Below are 19,591 nucleotides of genomic sequence, written 5' to 3'. Positions count from 1 at the left end.
CACGATAGAGTGACTGAGCTGAACTGATAGTCCCACTATCTGCTGTCTGATGCCTAGAGAACTAGAAAATGCTATGGTATAATTCAGACCTAATCTGAAGATTGAAAAGCAATGGAAGTGATGGTGTAGCTCTGTCAAGAGTAAAGGCTGTGAGAACCAGGGAGCCACTTGTGTATGTACTGGAGTTTCCAGGTTCAAGAGCTAGAAGCTCCAGTATTCATGGCCTGGAAGACAGAGAGGGAGAACAGTTGCCCTTGTTCCATTCAAGCCCCCAGAGGATAAAGTGATGCCCACCACATTGGTGAGGGCTGATGTCTTGACTCAATTACTGATTTCAACGCTAATCTCTTCCAGGAATTCCCTTGCAGATCCTCCTAGAATTAATCTTAGTCCTGTGATCTGGGCATCTCAACTCACAGTGAAGTTGACATATGAATTTAACCCTCACAGTGTGTCTATACAAATGCAGCCAAATAAAGTTTCCCTGCTAAGGATTAAGAGGCTGCAATAGTTTTTTTCTGTGATGAAAGGGGATATAAGGCTGGGAGGACTTTAGGCAGAGCTTTGATTCCTCCACAGTGAATATAATGATGCACATATAGTTTATGGGATTTTTTGTAGGATCCAATGAGATATCTGTGCTCAATTGGGCACAACATATACTAAAATTGAAACGATACAGAGAAGTTTATCTGTGCAAGGATGACACACAAATTCATGAAGCATTCCATATTTTGGGGGCTTCCCTGGTGGCTCAACTGGTAAAGAATTAATGCAGGAGATCCCTGGGTTGGAAAGATCCCCTGGAGAAGGGAAGGGCTACCCATTCCAGTATCCTAGAGAATTCCATGGACTGTATGTATAGTCCATGGGATCACAAAGAGTCGGACTCGACCTTGTGACTTTCACAAAATGAGATATTGCCTGTTGAGGGCTTGGTTCTGGGATTGCTGAGTAAGAGCTCATTATTATGTAAGCACTCCATATTTTTTTTTTTTTTTTAACAATCTTCTCCCTCCTCATGAATAGCATGAGTCTTCATTCCTTGAACTTAAATCTTGTTGCTTACAAGAGAGGAAAGCAAAACCTAGGTAGTGAAATTGGACCCGCATATTACATGTAGTCACCAATGAATTAGGATTCATCCAGGCTGGTCCATTTGGCAGTGCGGGGGGAGCTGGGGGTAGGAGGGAGTGGGAGAGACTGGATTCATCTTCAGTGATAGACATTCTGAGCTTCAGGTCTCTAGGCCAGCTGCCCTTAGATCAGACCAGAGTGCAGGGGTTAACAGTCAGCTGCCTGTTGCTCTGACTAAGCCACGAGAAAAATCCCATGGGAAAAGAATAAAAGCAAAATATAGCAAAAAGTTATAATCTAAACAAAAGTACATCGGGTTGATTAGTTGGGTTCGTCATGCCCTGTTAAGCTGAGGAATAGCTTAGTGTGGACCTAGGGATGCCAGGTCAGTGAAATTTCAGAACGCTGCTTGAGAACACACCAAGATGTTTTTCCAAAGCGTATGTGGGTCTATGAACTCCAGTTGGGTGAACCCCTTGTGTAAAATAATAACAAAAATGGTCCAAAGTAATCAATAAAATGGGAGATGTGACCAGGGACACAAGACCGGTTTTATCATAGTACAACAGATACTTCCTGCATGCCAAGACACTAAGTAAAGGTGATGTGGCTCCGAAGAACAGCGCTATTGATCCAAGAGGTCTTGAGTCCCTTAGTTCCATCTTTGAAATTTTAATTCTGTCTCTAATTTCTTTCTCCCAAACTGTGCATCGACCACTTTCAATCCCTACCTGCTGTGCTGGCCACAGCACCTCAGAATAAAAATCAGTTTTGTAATCAGGACTGTATACTTCAGAATTTTCAATAAACCTTGGTGTTCTGAAACTTCCCTGGTGATCCAGTGGGTATGACTCCATGCTCCCAACACAGTGGTCCCTGGCTCAATCCCTGGTCAGGGAAATAGATCCCATATCCTGCAACTAAGTGTTTGCATGCCACAACTGAATGATCCCTCATATTTTCCAGGTGGCCCAGTGGCAAAGAATCTGCCTGCCAATGCAGGAACACAGAAGATGTGGGTTCTATGCCTGGATTGGGAAGAACCCCTGGAGAAGGAAATGGCACCCTACTCCAGTGTTCTTGCCTGGAAAACCATGGACAGAGGAGCCTGGTGGGCTACATACAGTCCGTGGGGTCACAAAGAGTTGGAATCAAATGAACACATACACACAGAGACATATACACACACAATACCCACACACAGGGTCACAAGGAAGATCAAAGATAATGGGTGCATGACTAAGACCCAGGGCAGCCAAATAATTAAATAAGTAAATATTTTAAAAATAGTGTCTTCTGGTAATATCACTGAGTAGAAATATCTGCACAGTGGTTTGTATACAAATTACTCTAAAAGTTATTGAGGCAATATAGTATTTTTAAGAAGGCATGTGGTTGATTTAAAAATATTGTACTTGCTTAGAAGACTCAAAAAAACAAATGAGATCTAAAAACTGCTTTTAACCATAAATGAACAAGAATTGTTTCTTTAAAAAAATATGTAGATCAATAAAATATTGAGCCTAAAGGCTTGCAAGGATAGTTTTGAGAGTAAATATTATATTTTGGAGCAGTTTTAGGTTCACAATAATATTGAGTAGAATGCACAGAAAGTTTTGTGAAATGAGAACATCTCTTGCCATTTCAATAAACAAGAAATGACACAGTCATCAGAGGTTTCTGGAGTCCAAATGAGGGCTCCCAGACCTCCAATCCAACATGTCACCACTCGCAAGGGTGATTGCTGAGGAGTTCAGGGGGTGAAAGAAGCAGCCATCTGGTGCATCTACCACTCGTTAAGATGAACAAGGAAATAGGATTTGGCCCCAGAGAGCTGAGGTGCATATGAAAGGAATGAATTCAATGAGCCCAGAGGCTTGCATCTTCCCATATGTATCATGCTAAACTCCTCCACTTGATGTCTGATTTTTGTTTCAGAAGCCCATGGAATTGCAAAGACAGGCTGAGTGACTGAACAACAATCTTTGATGTTCAGACTACCTTCTCCTTTTTACAAACTTTATCACTTGAGCCCCCCTCTTGCCTTCTTGGAGCAGTTTTCTCAGAACTGCTGAGATTCTGTCTCTTGGGCTTGGGTTCTAAATATTGCCACCAAATAAAATATCCCTCTACTTTCAGGGGGTGGCTAATGTTTTCCTTGACAGTTTCCATCTAACTCCTGGAACTCAGGTGAATGGGGCCGGGACATGTGCGTTGGGAAAAGGTCTCAGAAGAGCATATCAAATGACAAATACACAGCCTAACATGTGAGACGTATGTTTTATTTGGTGACTGCAGATTATAGCCAGAAAGGTGGCTTCTCAGATAGCTCTAAGGAACTGTTCAAAAGTTATGAGGAAAAAAAAAAGGTTATAAGGAATGCCACAGTATACAAGATCATTCGGTGTTAAAAAAAAATCAGAAAATATCAAAAGATTATTGCACATGATAAAAGTGGTACATCTCACTAATTTTCATGCATTTTAAATTTTATTTATTTATTTCTCTAATTTTTAAAATGTTCTTATTTTGGCTGTGCTTGGTCTTCCTGGCTAAGCACAGCCTTTCTCCTGTTGTGACGAGGAGGGGCCACTTTCCAGTAGAAAAGCATTGGTTTCTCATTTTGGTGGTTTCTCTCATTACAGGGCATTACCCCAGGGTGTGTGCACTTCAGTAGTCAGGCTCCCAGGCTCCAGTCTGTTGCTTGTGGAGCTCGGGCTTAGTTGCTCCACAGCCTGTGGGACCATACCAGACCAGGGATCCAACTTGTATCCCTTGCACTGACTAGTGGATTCTTAATCACTGGACCATCAGGGAATTTCTCTCTCTTTCTTTCTTCCTTTCTTTTTTAATGTATTGACAGAGGCAAGAGTCTGGGCTTATTGAAGTCATCCATGTGACATTCACGGTAATCATCTCAGGACACTGACCTTCATGTGCTCCTTGAACTGCCCTCAGGGCACACTGTCTTGGGGGCTGCAGTGGGTGACGGCCTTTTGGCTGCAATAGCCTTTGTTTACTGACGAGGCAAATGAAATATTTGTCCCCAGAGGAAAGTGTAGGAGAAGACCGCAAGTGGAACTGAGGGAGAATGTCTACTGAGTCTCCGCTAGATGCACCTGCTCACTGGGTTACAGAAGTGAGGCAAGGAAAGCATTGTTTCACCAAAATTTATTCAGGCTCATGATCTTTCTCCTCAAATTATCTGAGGGCTTCCTTGTAAAATCCAGTTTGAATAATAATTCTAAGTCAGTAGTCAGTTCAGCAAGAAATCCCACTCTTGATATCTGGTCTCCCCAAGAATCTGATCAAATATCTTCACTGCCCACTATTAGTATCCAGTTCAGCTGGGCTGCCCTCAGCAAAAAATCTGTTAGCTTGGTTCAGCCAAGATCCTTCGCAGACCTGATTCCTCCTCATAGGAAATTATCAGCCAAGAAACACACTGCTTCTAAGTTGTGAGTCCCTGCCACCTGAATCTGTTAAAGTTGGATGACCCGAAATGCTAGGGTATCTTTGTCTGTATTATCGTTGTCCTATATAAAACTTGATGTAGCCACTTACACCTGTGTCTGTGTCTGATTTTCCTTGGAAACAATTCCTTCAGCTGATTACTGCTCAGGCAGGAAGCATTCTTCAAATATCCCCCAGATTCCCACATACTCAAGGATGACCAACTTGGAGGCTGACCACTTTTGTAGCTTCCATATTGGGCCTCGAGTTATTTTCAGAAAATGCGTTTCAACTTTAAAACATTCTGCTTGTGGATCTCATTGTAACTGTGATCCCAAAGGAACATCCCCACCTTGAATTTAGAAATTTCCACTAACATCACAGCATTTTCCAACAATTATGTGGTCTCACAATTGGAGGGGTCCTTCTCATCCTTTCAGCTATGACAGGAATGGTCAAATTTAATTCAGATGAGCATTATATCTACTACTGTGGGCAAGAATCTCTTTGAAGAAATGTAGTAGCTCTCCTACTCAACAAAAGAGTCTGAAATGCAGTACTTGGGTGTAGTCTCAAAAATGACAGAATGATCTCAGCTCCTTTCCAAGGCAAACCATTCAACATCAAAATAATCCAAGTCTATGTCCCAACCATGGACATGTGCAATGATGGACATGAGTTTGAGCAAGCTCCAGCGGTTGCTGATGAACAGAGAAACCTGGCATGCTGCAATCCATGAGGTCACAAAGAGTCAGACACGACTGAGTGATGGAACTGTACTGATGCTCCAACCATTAATGCAGAAAGCTGAAGTTGAATGGTTCTATGAAGATCTATGTGACCTTCTAGAACTAACACCAAAAAAAGATGACCTTTTCATCATAGGGGACTAGAATGAAAATGTAGGAAGTCAAGGGAAACCTGGAGTAACAGGCAAGTTTGGCCTTGCAAAATGAAGCAGGCAAAGGCTAACAGAATCTTGTCAAAAGAACATACCTGTCATAGCAAACACCCTTGCCATTAACCCAAGAGAAGAATCTACACATGGATATCACCAGATGGTCAATACCAAAATCAGATTGATTATATTCCTCAAAGTCAAACATGGAGAAGCTCTATATAGCCAGCAAAAACGAGTCTGGGAGATGACTGTGGCCAGATCATGAACTTATTGCCAACTTCAGACTCAAACTGAAGAATGTAGGGAAAACTACTAGGCCATTCAGGTATGACCTAAATCAAATTGCTTATGATTATACAGTGAAAGTGAAAGTCACTCAGTCGTGCCCGATTTTTTGAGACCATGGACATTACAGTCAATGGAATTGTCCAGTCCAGAATAATGGATTGCGGAGCTTTTCACGTCTCCAGGGTATCTTCCTAACCCAGAGATCAAGCCCAGGTCTTTCACATTGCAGGTAGATTCTTTATCAGCTGAAACACAAGGGAAGCCCAAGGATACTGGAGTGGATAGCCTATCCCTTCTCCAGTGGATCTTCTGGACCCAGGAATTGAACTGGGTCTCTTGCATTGCAGACAGATTACTTACCAACTGAGCTATCAGGGAAGACCCATGATTATACAGTGGAAGTGACAAATAGATTCAAGGGAATAGATCTGATAGATAATGTCATTGAAGAACTATGGACAGAGGTTTGTAACTTTGTACAGGAGGTGGTGATCAAAACCATCCCCAAGAAAAAAAATGCTAAGAGGAAAATTGGTTTTCTGAGGAGGCCTTAAAAATAGCTGAGAAAAAAGAGAAATGAAAGGCAAAGGAGATATATCCATCTGAATGCATAGTGCCAGAAAATAGCAAGGAGAGATGAGAAATCCATTTTAAGTGAAAAATGCAAAGAAATAGAGGAAAATAATAGAGCAGGAGAGACTAGAGATCTCTTCAAGAAAATCAGAAATAACAAGGGATTATTTCATGCAAAAATGGGCATAATAAAGGACAGAAATGGTATGGACCTAAAACAAGCATAAGATATTAAGGAGAGGTAGCAAGAATACACAGAAGAATTATTCAAAAATTTTCTTAATGACCCAGATAACCATGATGGTGTGATCACTCACCTAGAGTCAGACATCCTGGAATGCAAAGTCAAGTGGGCCTTAGGAAGCTTCACTATCAACAAAGATGGTGGAGATGATGGAATTCTAGCTGAGCTCTTTCAAATTCTAAAAGATGGTACTGTTAATGTGATACAGTCAATATAGTCAGCCCATTTGGAAAACTCAGCAGTGGCCACGGGACTGGAAAAGGTCAATTTCATTCCAATCCCAAAGAGGGACAATGCCAAAGAGTATTCGAACTACCACACAATTGCACTCATTTCACATGGTAGCAAGGTAAAGCTCAGAATCCATCAAGCTAGGCTTCAACAGTATGTGAATTGAGAGCTTCCAGATGTTCAAACTGGATTTAGAAAAGGCAGAGCAACCTGAGATCAAATTGCCAATATTCATTGGATCTTAGAAAAGACTAGAGAATTCCAGAAAAACATCTTCTGCTTCATTGACTACACCAAAGCACATTTATTGACTGTGTGGATCACAACAAACTGTGGAAAATTCTCAAAGAGATGGGAATACCAGACAACCTTACTTGCCTCCTGAGAAATCTGTATGCAGGTCAAGAAACCACACTTAGACCGGACATGGAACAATGAACTGGTTCCAAATTGGGAAAGAAGTACATCAAGGCTGTATATTATCACCCTGCTTATTTAAATTCTATGCTGAGTACATCATGTGAAATGCCAGGCTGGATGAAGCACAAACTGTAATCAAGGTTGCCAGGAGAAATATCAATCAGCTCATAGAGGCAGATGAAACCAACCTAATGGCAGAAAATGAAGAGGAACTAAATTTGATAAAAGTAAAAGAGGAGAGTGAAAAATCTGGCTTAGAACTCAATATTCATAAAACAAAGATCATGGCATCCAGTCTCATCACTTCATGGCAAATAGATGCTGAAACAATGGAAACAGTGACAGACTTTATTTTCCTGGGCTCCAAAATCACTGCAGAATGGGACTGCAGCCATGAAGTTAAAAGATATTTACCCCTTGGAAGAAAAGCAGTGACAAATCTAGACAGTATGTTGATAAGCAGAGACATTACTTTGCTGACAAAGCCCATCTAGTCAAAGCTACAGCTTTTCCAGTACTCACATATGGATTTGAGATCTGGATAATAAAAAACACTGAGCAACAAAGAATGGATGCCTTTGAACTGTGGAATTGGAGAAGACTCTTAAGATTCCCTTGGACTGCAAGATGAAGCTAGTCAGTCCTAAAAGAAATCAACCCTGAATATTCTTTGGAAGGACTGATGCTGAAGCTGAAGCTCCAATACTTTGGCCACCTAATGTGAAGAGTTGAGTCATTGGAAAATAGCCTGATATTGGGAAAAATTGAAGGCGGGAGAAGATAATGGAGGATGAGATGATTATATGGTATCACTGACACAATGGACTTCATGAAATGGTGAAGGACAGGAAAGCCTGGCATTCTGCAGTCCATGGGGACACAAAGAGTTGGACATGACTGAGTGACTGAACAACAGGAACCCATAATCCCTTCCCTTTCTTCTATCCAGGGATACAACTGTCCATATTCAATTCAGTTCAGTTGCCGACCCCTTCTCCTCCAGCCTTCAACATCTCCCAGCATCAGAGTCATTTCCAATGAGTCAGCACTTCGCATCAGGTGGCAAAAGAATTGGAGTTTCAGCTTCAGAAGTAGTCCTTCCAATCAACATTCAGGACTGATTTCCTTTATAATGGACTGGTTGGATCTCCTTGCAGTCCAACGGACTCTCAGGAGTCTTCTCCAACACCACAGTTCAAAACCATCAATTCTTTGGTGCTCAGCTTTCTTTATAGTCCAACTCTTACATCCATACATGACCACTGGAAAAACCATAGCCTTGGCTTGACAGATCTTTGTTGGCAAAGTAATGTCACTGCTTTTTAATATGCTATCTAGGTTGGTCATGACTTTTCTTCCAAGGAGTAAGCGTCTTTTTATTTCACTGGCCATATTAGCAAAACTCAACCAATTTTGTGGAGTGAATCAATGAATAAGTACTAGATTCCCCCTCCCCCAATTCTTTCTCTTTTATGAATCATAGTCAATTCATCTGGAGACTGGCAGTAACCCAATCAGGATGAACCTGAGGGACACTCTGGAATCCAATCAGGTAATGCCTACTGATTGGAGGTTAGCAGTTGAAAGGAGGGCAGATGTGGTTAAAAAGTTCCATAAAATGCCCAAGCACCAAAGAATAGACACAGAAGCTTCTCACTCTGGAGTCACTCCTTGTGTTCTCCCCGAAGTCTGAGGTCTGAGCAGCACCCCCACCCCGACCACATCAGACCTGGTGAGTTAACCTCTGTGAGGGATGTTCTGCCAACAGCCAGCATGCAGTGAATGGTAGAATGCAGTTTGACATGGCATGGAGAGCTTTCCTTTTTCTCTTCTTTTTGTTAAATTTAAATCTATCTTTTTGCCTCAAAGCGTGTTTTTGCCTCACATCCATTTTGGTTTGTGCTTTGGTTTATATTATTTAAAAGTCTTAACTAGCAGTTTTTCTTTTTAAAGACATCTGTTTGGAATGCTATTTTTGACATTTAAGGTTTTTACTCTGTACACAAATTGCATTCCCTTTACAAGTATCTCCTTAATCATTCCCAGCTAAGTTGGGACCTGGGGATGGAAGCTGTGTTATACATGAACTCCTGTCCCCATGGTTTGGGCTTTAAGTGAGAGTTTTTTATCTTCACCATAAAAACAAAGGGAGTCAGCTTTTTCAGTCTCCTGGTGCAGATATGCAAGAGGGAAATGCATTAAGGAAAGCAGTGGATGGAAATGGATGAGCCACCGGTTGGTTTTGTTCCTTCCAGGAACTTGTTAGATTCTTGCTCTAGTGGCAGGATGGAGAGAGCTCTGGCTTTATGGCCACAAACCCAGACTGAAATCCAGACACACCGAGTTCTTCCATTCTGGTTCATCATTGCCAGAGCAATGGCTGTGGTCCTGATTTGATTTCTCTGACATGTGGGGAGAGAGACTATCCTGATGATTACGATTGTTCTGAGAAGGATGCCTTGTCCCCTTGCTGTTTCCCAGGATTCCAATCAGAGAAGAGTCAGGATGAGTGTTCACAATCCTCCCAGACTTGTGATCTTGGCAGCAATTGGCCTGCTGAGAGACGAGCCCTCCGCCATCTCCGCTTTGGAGTATCTGCCCAGAGAGCTCTACCCGCCAGTCTTCATGGCTGCCGTCTTTGGCCGACGCAGGGAGACCCTGAAGGCCATGGTGCCTGCCTGGCCCTTTGCCCGCCTGCCTCTGGGGGGCCTGATGCAAAAGCCTCACCAAGGAACCTTACAAGCAGTGCTGGACGGCCTTGATGTCCTGCTTGCCCAGAAGGTTCACCCCAGGTGAGTGGATCCAGGGAGCCTGGCAGGGTCTTGGATGTCCTGGAAGAGACACCTGGTGCAAGGCAGAGTGAATGACCAAGCAGTGGACCAGAGGCTTCTGAAAAAGTTCAGAGGCCTTGAGAATTGCTGAGATCAGTTTGGGAAATCCCTTACAAAAATATAATAGGAAGGATGGAAGAGGAAAAATAGCTGGGGGTGAGGGAGCAAGAGAGGAAAGAAACACCAGCAGGTGAGAGCAGGAGTGTGAAGAAAGCGTGCAGATGGGGAGCTGGAATGTTGCCTCAACTCTGAGGCTCTGGGTTCATTCAATGTGTATTTTGGAGAATCTCACCCCACCCATCTGCTGTTTCCCCACAGGAGGTGCAAGCTGCGAGTGCTGGACTTAAGGAATACCGGCCAGGACTTCTGGAACATGTGGTCTGGAGGCAAGGAGCACATGCCCTCAAGCTCACTGCTGGCCCCAGTGGCTGAGGACATGTCCAGGATAAGGCACGCCTTGACTCCCTTAGAAGTGTACATAGAACTTTGTCTTGAGAAAAAGCGCCTGGAGAAATTCCTCACCTACCTCTTCAGGTGGGTGGAGCAGAGAAAAGCCTCCATACACCTGTGCTGTAAGAAGATGAAGATTATTTCAATGTCCAAGGAAAATATGAAGGAAGTTCTCAGGATGGTGAAGCTGGACTGTGTACAGAAGGTGAAACTGAGTTTCACCCAGAAGCTGTCGACCCTGGCCCAGTTTGCTCCTCTCCTGGGTCAGATGAGCAACGTTCAGAGTCTCATTTTCTCCCGCATTCGTGGGTCTGCTGTTGAGGAGCAGGACCATCAGGATCTTCTGCAATTGACCTCTCAGATCCTCCGGATGAGGGACCTCCGGGACCTCCGCATGGAAGCTCCGTCTTTCCTTGAAGGCCGTCTGGATCAGATGCTCAGGTGAGGCTCCACCAGCGGCTGATTAACAGTGGACACAATGGTAGAATATCAAGGGCAGTGTCTCATCTGCTGCTCCACTGTGAAACGCAGCATTACAGAAGAACAGCAATCCGGGTGGGGGGGAATCTGTTACAGAAGCTCTGGAAAGGGACTCCATGCTGGGAACCCACAAATAAGGGGGCATAGATCTAGTGCAGGTGTGTATGTGATTTCTTCTTTGGGGAGAGATTTCTCTGTTCTGAAGATTTATGTAACAGGTAAGCGAAGGGGGCATTGAAGAGGTAAAATCACATCAGCCTGAGTGTTGTGAAAAGAAACTCCGTGATCACTAACATGGGACCACAAGGAGTCTGTTTTAAAGCCCAGGTCAGTAACAGGTGGCCTTTTGTTGCATATAAGGTAATTAATACATGGGAAATCCGTGGTTCTGGAAATGATGGTAATGAAGCAGAGCCGAAAGAATATAAAGAGTGATAGAAAGTTTCTAGATGTCGTAGGGCTGGGAGTTCCTAAAGACTGGCAGCCCCAGGGCGTGATGTGGGGTCTTCAGTTTCTGCTTGTATTCCAAGAGCCTCACCTGGCCAGAGGTGTATGCCCCTGCAGCTCACCCACAGAGTGTCAATCTAAATGAAAAGAATTTTTTATCTCATCTCCCAGAACTAACATTCAGCGATGTCCACCCTGAAGGACACTTTGTGTCCCACTCTCCTCTGATCATGTTCTAGTGCATTCCATTATCTCCATTCATCCTGCTAAGGAAGTAGAGTGTACTGTACTCTGCTTGACAGGTGAGGAAAGATGGCTTTCAAGATCATGTGAATGTGATCCAGTCACACTAAGAAAATGGCAGGACTCAGCCTAGAATGAGCCTGGGCATTCTGGATATTGAACTTCGTCAGCTTTGGGCCAATCATTGACTTCTCCTCTGGGACTCACCTGCCACTTTGGTTTCCCTGACCTAATTGCTTGGTTTTTCCCCCCCAGGTGCTTGAAGACCCCCTTGGACAACATCTCAATCACCAACTGCCTGCTTACAGAATCAGACCTGACCCATCTGTCCTGGTGTCCAAAACTCTGTCAGCTGAAGGGCCTGAATCTTAGTGGTGTTACCCTGACTGACTTTAGTCCCGAGCTCCTTCTAGTTCTGCTGGAGAAAGTTGCAGGCACTCTGGAAGAACTGGACTTAAACCTGTGTGGGATCACGGACGTCCACCTCATGGCCTTTTTGCCTGCCCTGAGCCGCTGCTCCCAGCTCAGGAGCCTCAGCATGTGCGGAAACCTCATCTCCATGGCCATCCTGGAGAGTCTCCTGCGTCACACTGACAGGCTCCCCGATTTAAGTTTAGAGCTGTATCCGGCCCCTCGGGAGAGTTACAGCTCTCTGGGTGTCCTTCACTTGGAGAGACTTGCTCAGATAAAGGCTGAGCTGAGGGTGATCCTTACAGACTTAGAACGTCCCAGGAAGATCTGGGTTAGCCCCAGCCCCTGTCCTCACTGTGGTGATGACATGTGTGGTCACCTGAGTCCCAACACATAATTCTGTAATACCCTGCCTAGTCGGTTGCTTCTATCAGAAGCTTTCTCCTGGATACTTGAAAACTGAAATCTAGGGCATACATCCATTATGAAGGGAAAACACAGCTCTGGTTTCTGATATTAGCTCAGTGTGATTGAGAAAATGTGATCCAGCAGGGGTACAGGATTCCAAAAGGGCGTGTTGACTTGTGGAGTTGATGTGACTTTTTTAGAGATGTGTTTATAGAGTCAAATATGAAACTGAATTTCTGGAAGATTCAGTCTGAGACACACATGTTCAAGTTATTTCTGTATGCACAGTTGTAGAAATGGTCAGAAATAAAGAGACCTTCAGTGTAAATGATAAATGCCGTCCATGATATTATTCTGCTTTCTGTATTCACATCTCATGGATCTCCGGATACTGGTGGGGTGGAAGCACTCTGTTGCCTATGATCTGAAACTACATCATTCCCTAGTTATCTTTTTTCTTCCTGGTTTCCTTACTTAGTTCTATGGGCTAATACAAACAGCAAAGGTAACACACTCAGTGGTCCTCAACAACACATCCCTGTCAAGAGTGGGTACTTACATGCATATTCCTATGAGAAAAATACTAAAATCATACAGGCATGAAAGATGGTTTTGTTATGTTTATACCACATTTCAGAAGTATGTCTTTTGAAGGCTAAGCCATGTCAATAAGAGTTTCATTTTATTCCCATACCTACTATTGGTCTTCCCTATCGAGGAATACTAGTAGACCATGTTTTGACATCAGCATATCAAGATGTATAATAAAATGTCTGTAATATACACCATATAACTTATAGTTGGCCATTTTTATCCTCAACTCCCTACTCTCTCCCTCAATCAGCTGCAGATTCATTATAAAATATATCTTAAGATTCTCTGGATCTCCTGTCTTACTAGTCAATAATAATGCAGAAAATATTTTCCCTTGTTCCCTCTTCTCATATCTAGACATGTACTATTACAAATATTCCCTCTGTGGTTTTAGATACAATTAATGGCCTCGAGGTATTTAGCTGTGTTAGAAGCCTGGGTTCCCATTGGGTAGTGCAGGAGACACTAATTTTATAATGTAGATGGGCTATAAGATATATAGCTTGTTACATTTATAAATTCATAATACAGTGAGAGAGGCACAAGACATAAACAATTTGAAAACAAGTTAGAGCAAATTAAATAATGATTAGTGAAAATCAATTGTCGTCTGGTGGCAGTAATTCATCAAGTCCACAAGGGAGCTGGACAGGCCAAATTCTAGAGGAATAAGCTAGAAAGAAAAAGATAAATCCTTCATCTTTTTTACAAAGTCATAAGCACCTAAGATCAGGTAGAACAATTACATCTCAAAGAAACAGAGCAATAAATGCAAGTTACTCCTAAAAGGGCTTTTATATCTGTAAGGTGAGAATTCTGAAAAAAATATTTTATCATGCTGGCTTTTCCTAACTGTGTGCAAAACTAGCAAATTTGGAATGTCAAAAGAAGCCCATTTAGCCATCTATTGCCATAACGCTGAATAAAATTTGTCTTCAACACTTAACCCCATGTCCATCTCTGATTTTCTTTGGCACAACTGAAGACAGCTCAGGCAGGAAAGGCCCTTCTGAACATCCCCCAGATTCCCGCATACCCGGGAATGGCCAACTTGGAATCTGGCCACCGTTGTAGAGCTCCATGTCAGCCCATGAGCTTTCTTCAGAGACTAGTTTTTTGATCGATAGATTGTTTTGTTTTGGCTCTGCTGGGTCTTCCTTGCTGCAGGCTTTCTCGAGCTGTGGTGCACACGGCTGCTCTCCATCGCAGTGCTCGGGCTTCCACTGTGGTGCGTCTCTCGTTTTGGAGCACAGGCTCCAGCCCACAGGCTTAACAGTTGCTACCCATGGGTTCAGCAGTTGCTGCTCATGGGCTTAGTTACCTTGTGGCGTGAGACATATTCCTGGGTCAGGGATTGAACTGGCATCCCCTGCATTATAAGGTAGATTCTTAAACTCTGGACCACCACAGAAGTCCCAGGTTTTTTTTTAAAAAACTTTTTACCGAATTATAGTTAAATCATTGTGTTTTTAATTAAACACACAATTAAAAATAAACACAATTAAAACACACAATTAACATAATTTTAGTTAAATTATTGTCTCATCTTAACTGTAGGGCAAAGTGACTCAGTTACACACATATATATTCTTTTTCATCATGTTTATGTTTAAAAGTGCTTAGGGCTGGTGCACTGGGATGACCCAGAGGGATGGGATGGGGAGGGAGGTGGGAGGGAGGTTCAGGATGGGGAACACATGTAAATCCATGTCAGTGTATGGCAAAAACCACTACAATATTGTAAAGTAATTAGCCTCCAACTAATAAAAATAAATGGAAAAAAAATAAAAAAATAAAATGTAACTAATCCTAACCCTAACCCTAATAAAAATAAATGAAAAAAAATTAAAAAAAAATAGAATGTCACTTGAGTAGAATCCACTATAATGCTATTTTATGTAAAGGTCATGTATATACATGAGAGAAATATGGTGAAAGCGATCTTCCCCAAAGAGACTAAGACAGAGAACACCCTTCAGGGAGTCTTCACCTTGGTGGTCAGAGGTGTATAAGAATTGTTCAGGCGTCAAATAACTGGGGTGGGTGAGAGGCATGGAAAATTCTTATAGATGGAGAAAGGGTCTCCCTTTGCATGTGACATTCAACTTCAAAGAAATCCTTGTATGATGCTTCCCAAAGTGGGAGTCATCCCTGAACGTGGTAGTACGCTAACACCAATAAGAGCTTTGGTATTAAGTGCAGAAAAGATGTTGGTATTTTTGAAGAGAAATAGCAGAATTTATTTCTGGGACTAATGGTGTCACCTTGATCAGAATCTGTGTGGATTTAGCTAGGTCTGAGGAAACAGTAATCATCTAAATACAGTAGAAAAGGGACCAGTGGAATTCTGATTTATTTGACTTCAAAGACCCCTGAAAAATGGCGGAGGACATAGCCATCTGGAAAGTGTCCTCAGTGAGACAAAAAAAAAAAAAACTTAAGAAAACCTCTGGACGACAGGGTTACTGGGGACTGAAGCAGGTCTACTCCTTCTCTGATTCCAAGTTCCCGAAGAGCCCACATTGCTCACCCTCAGTGTGCTGTGCTGATCTCAACTTTCTGGGAAAGAACAGCCTCTAAGGTGACAGTGTCTCCTCTGAGCCTCTCTCTTTTCCTGTCTTTTTTCCTTGAAATTTATTGTATTTCTTTTTGTGGCCTTGGGTCTTCACTGTTGTTCCTGCTTTTCTCTAGCTGGGGCAAGGGGGTGACTCTCTAGTCGTGGTGCGCAGGCTTCTCACTGAGGTGGCTTCTCTTGTTGCAGAGCAAATTCTGGAGTGCTTGACGTTCAGCATTTTTGGCTCCCAGGATTTCGAGCACAGACTCAACAGTTGTGCCAAACGGGTTTATATGCCTCATGTCTCGTGGGATTGTCCCAGACCAGGGATCAAACCTATGTTTCCTGCATTGGCAGTCAGATTTTTTACGACTGAACCACAGGGAAGCCCTCTTTTACTGTCTTAATACTACCCAGAGTAACATATTTAAATTTCCCTGTTTCTCAAAATATAAAAATGGAAAAGAAACCTTTATTTCCCACTGTTGATCATTCATGATGTCCCTTTAGGAATGCTCAGCCCCAAACTTTCCAGAACCACTCTTACTCTCACTGAGGTTTTGACCTGTCCACCTTCAGAGAAGGCTTGGCTTAGGCCTGGAAAACCAGTCACATCCCCCAATGCTCTTCCCTTGTTTCCCGGATATACTCAGAAGCTCCTGTGTTTCCTACCTAATACCTGCGTTAAAATCTCATACAGGAATGAGTGTATTGTGTTTTCTTTGATGACAACACCACTATTTTCATGAAGCTGTTTTAGTTCAAGGATATTTTGCTGATTTTGACTTGACTAAATTTCCCCCAACAATGATTCTGTCAACTTTTGTTCTTTCTTGTCCAAGGGCAATAATCCTTTCATGCTTGACCCACAAGAATACAACTGTTCATAGTAGTGGAATACAGTCAATATTTGTGAAGTGAATCAGTGAATAGGTCCTGGATTCCCTGACCACCCCATCACTCTCTGTTTGATGATGTGTATATGATTCAATCAACTAATCTTGAGAAGTGTGATGATCCAGTCAGGGTCAATCCAATGGTCACTCTGTAATCTAATCAGATATACTATTCCAGTTGGGTTAGCAGTGGGGCAGAGGGATGATAGAACAAGAAAGACTTATAAAAGTCTCAAGCACTGGAGAAGAGGTGTAGAATTTCCTGGCTCTGGAGACATCAGAGGGGTTCTCACAGGGTGTGAGGTGTGAGCACCCCACCAGTCACATTAGAGCAGTAAGTTACCACCCTCATACAAGGACGCTCTTCTCTTAGTAGTAATTAGCTAATCTTGAAAGGTGCCATGTACCCCTAGTACAGGAGGAGTTATTAAAAAATCAGTTATTTCTGAGGAACATATTACAGGTTTGATTTTGCCTCTCAGTGTAGTTTTGCCTGAACTCAAGCATTTTAATTAGTGCTTTAACTTCTATCATTTTAAAATATCTTTCAAAGACATTTAAAGTATGTATTTAAAATATGTTTTTGGAATTTTGTTTCATGAATTTAAAATATACAATTCTTACACAAATGGCATTCACATTAGGGGTAACTGAGGATGGAGGCTGTGTTGGTCTACATGACCTTCTTCTTATTGATTTAGGGCTCTAAATGATGCTCTGACATCCTCTCATAAAGACTGGAGTGAGTTTTCAGTCTTCCTGCTACCCACTTCCAGGTGGGACTTGAATTAATCAAAGCAGTGTATGGAACTGAGTGGGCTGGAGGTTGCCTTTCCTCTGGATTGGTAGTTGTGAGAGGCTTGTTCTGAATGCAATAGGGAAAGAGCTATAGCTTTGTGCTCATTGAGGCCTGAATGGCATGTGGCCTGACTGAGGCACGTCCACCCCTGCCAGAGCAGTGTCTTAGTCCTGAGTAGGTTCCTCTGAAGGATTGGGAGATTGTCTTAGGTGTGCTCCTGCTTGGCCTGACATGGATGATATGCTTATTGGCATTTCCCACAGGATTACTCCTTAAGCAGAATCAGAATGAGTGTTCGGATCACCCGTAGGCTCCTGGACCTTGAGGGAATCCACCTGTTCAGGGAAGATGCCTTGGTCTATTCTTATCTGGAGTTTCTGCCCAGGGAGCTCGTCCCACCCCTCTTCATGGACGCAATCCATGGGAGACACATTAAGACCTTGGGATCATGGTGCAAGCCTGTCCCTTTCTCTGCCTGCCTCTGGGGGGGCCTCCTTGCCCTACCTCATGTGGGTCCCTTATGAGCAGCGCTGGAAGCATTGATGTCCTGCTGGCCCAGAAGGTCCACTCCAGGTCCAGAGATCCAGGGAGCTTGACAGGGTCCTGGGCATCCCGGAGGAGACCTCTGGGGTGGGCCAAGGGGGTGACCCAGGGATGGAGCTGAGGGCTCTGAGGGTGGCAGTGAAGCGGCTCGGATGCCTGGGCTTACCATGGGAAACACCTCCTGATGTGCAGGGGTGCCTGAGACACAAGGGCAGTGAGAGAACACGCCCCATCTCCTTCCTGTGAGGCTAATCCTACTAGAAGCGGAGACCTGGAGAGGAGAGGGGGAGAAAGGGAGCTGAGACAGAGAGGCTCAGAGGGGAGCCGGCGAGGCAGCAGGTGAGGAGAGAGACCTGAGGTAAACACAGGGGGCGGTCTGTGGTCTTATTTTGAGTCTGTGGCTGCAGTCTGTGTGGATGGTAATGCACCCCTGTCAATCTCCTGTTCCTCACAGGAGGTGCAAACTGCAGGTGCTAGGTTCACAGAATACTCAGAATTTCTGGAGCATGTGGGCTGGAGCCAGCACTCAAGGGTGCTCACACTCAGGAATGGCCCCAGTGGTGGAGCAGAGCTCAAGGACACACCAGGCCTTGGCTCCCTTAAAATAAACACAGACCTTTGCCTGAAGAAAAGGACTCTGGGTAACTTCCTCCCCTACCTCCCCAGGTGGGTGTCACAGAGAAAAGCCTGCACAGACCTGTGCTGTAAGAAGCTGACGATCTCTGCAATGGCCCTGGACAGTATCACGAAACTCCTGAATATGGTGCAGCTGGACTATATCCAGGAGGTGCAAGTGACCTGGATCTGGCATCCGTCCATCCTGCCCACGTTTGCTCTTCTTCTGGGTCAGAGGAGCAGCGTGCAGAGACCCCGTCTATCCCGCATTCACGGTCTGCTGTGAGGAGCAGCAGCAGGAAGTGGTCCAGTTTCCCCCTCAGTTTCTAAGCTCACCGTCTCCAGTCTCTCTATCTGGACTCTCCCTCCTCGTCTGAACCTGCCTGGACCAGACGCTCAGGTGAGGGTGGACCGCTGCCTGGGAAACAGTGAGCACAACACTGGCACGTCAAGCACACCGGGGCCTCTGGGGCTCCATCCTGCGCGGCGCTATCACTTCACCTCGGAAATCAAGGGGGAGGAGCAGAGACAACACGCTAGAGATCTCTGGATGGGGCAGTTTGGATCCAGTGAGGGCGGGCGTGGGTTCTTCCTTAGGAAGGGAAAGCTATGCCAGATGACTAAGAGAATAGGTAAGTGAAGAGGGCATTAGAGAGGGACACCACCTCAGACCCCAGCAATTTGAGAGAAAAGGTCTGAGGGATTCCCTGGTGGTCCAATGGTGAGGATTCTTCTCTTTCAGGGCTGAAAGTCCAGGTTTGATCCCTGGTGGGGGAAGAATTTTCACAACCTATGGGTTGTGGCCCGAAAAGAAAAATGAAAAGAGAAAGTTCGGGAGAGAGACAGAGAAAAGCTCTGTGCTTACCAGATTCCTGAACACAATGAACTTGTCTCAAATCACCAGTCCCTAAAAGATTGCCTTTTGCTCCCAATAAGTTAGTTAATAATTAAGAAATGCATAATTCTGAGAGGATTGTAGTGGAGCAGGAGCCAGAGATCATACAAAGCTGCAGGTGGTTTGCAGGTGATGCAGAGAGGTACTGCCAGGCCAAAATGAGATGGGTCATTCTGGGTACTGACCTTTAGGAGGTGGTTAGTAGGATCTTGTCTATGGGAAAATCACCTATCTGACA

At 43.9% G+C, this 19,591-nt stretch overlaps 1 protein-coding gene and 1 pseudogene across 1 annotated transcript; both read left to right on the top strand.

Moving 5' to 3' along the window:
• Nucleotides 1–638: 638 nt before the first annotated feature.
• On the top strand, nucleotides 639–737 carry LOC122431560 (annotated as a pseudogene).
• Nucleotides 738–8,706: 7,969 nt separating this feature from the next.
• LOC122431434 (PRAME family member 8-like) lies at nucleotides 8,707–18,744 on the top strand. The gene is made up of 5 exons (XM_043452741.1): nucleotides 8,707–8,739; nucleotides 9,669–9,979; nucleotides 10,337–10,909; nucleotides 11,894–12,380; nucleotides 18,298–18,744. The coding sequence occupies exons 1-5, from the start codon at nucleotides 8,707–8,709 to the stop codon at nucleotides 18,742–18,744; spliced, it is 1,851 nt and encodes a 616-aa protein (XP_043308676.1).
• Nucleotides 18,745–19,591: the final 847 nt, after the last annotated feature.

This window comes from Cervus canadensis, chromosome 29 (genome assembly GCF_019320065.1).
Source record: "Cervus canadensis isolate Bull #8, Minnesota chromosome 29, ASM1932006v1, whole genome shotgun sequence".
NCBI classification, from domain to species: Eukaryota; Metazoa; Chordata; class Mammalia; order Artiodactyla; family Cervidae; genus Cervus; species Cervus canadensis.
This window is presented reverse-complemented; position numbering and strand designations above follow the sequence as displayed.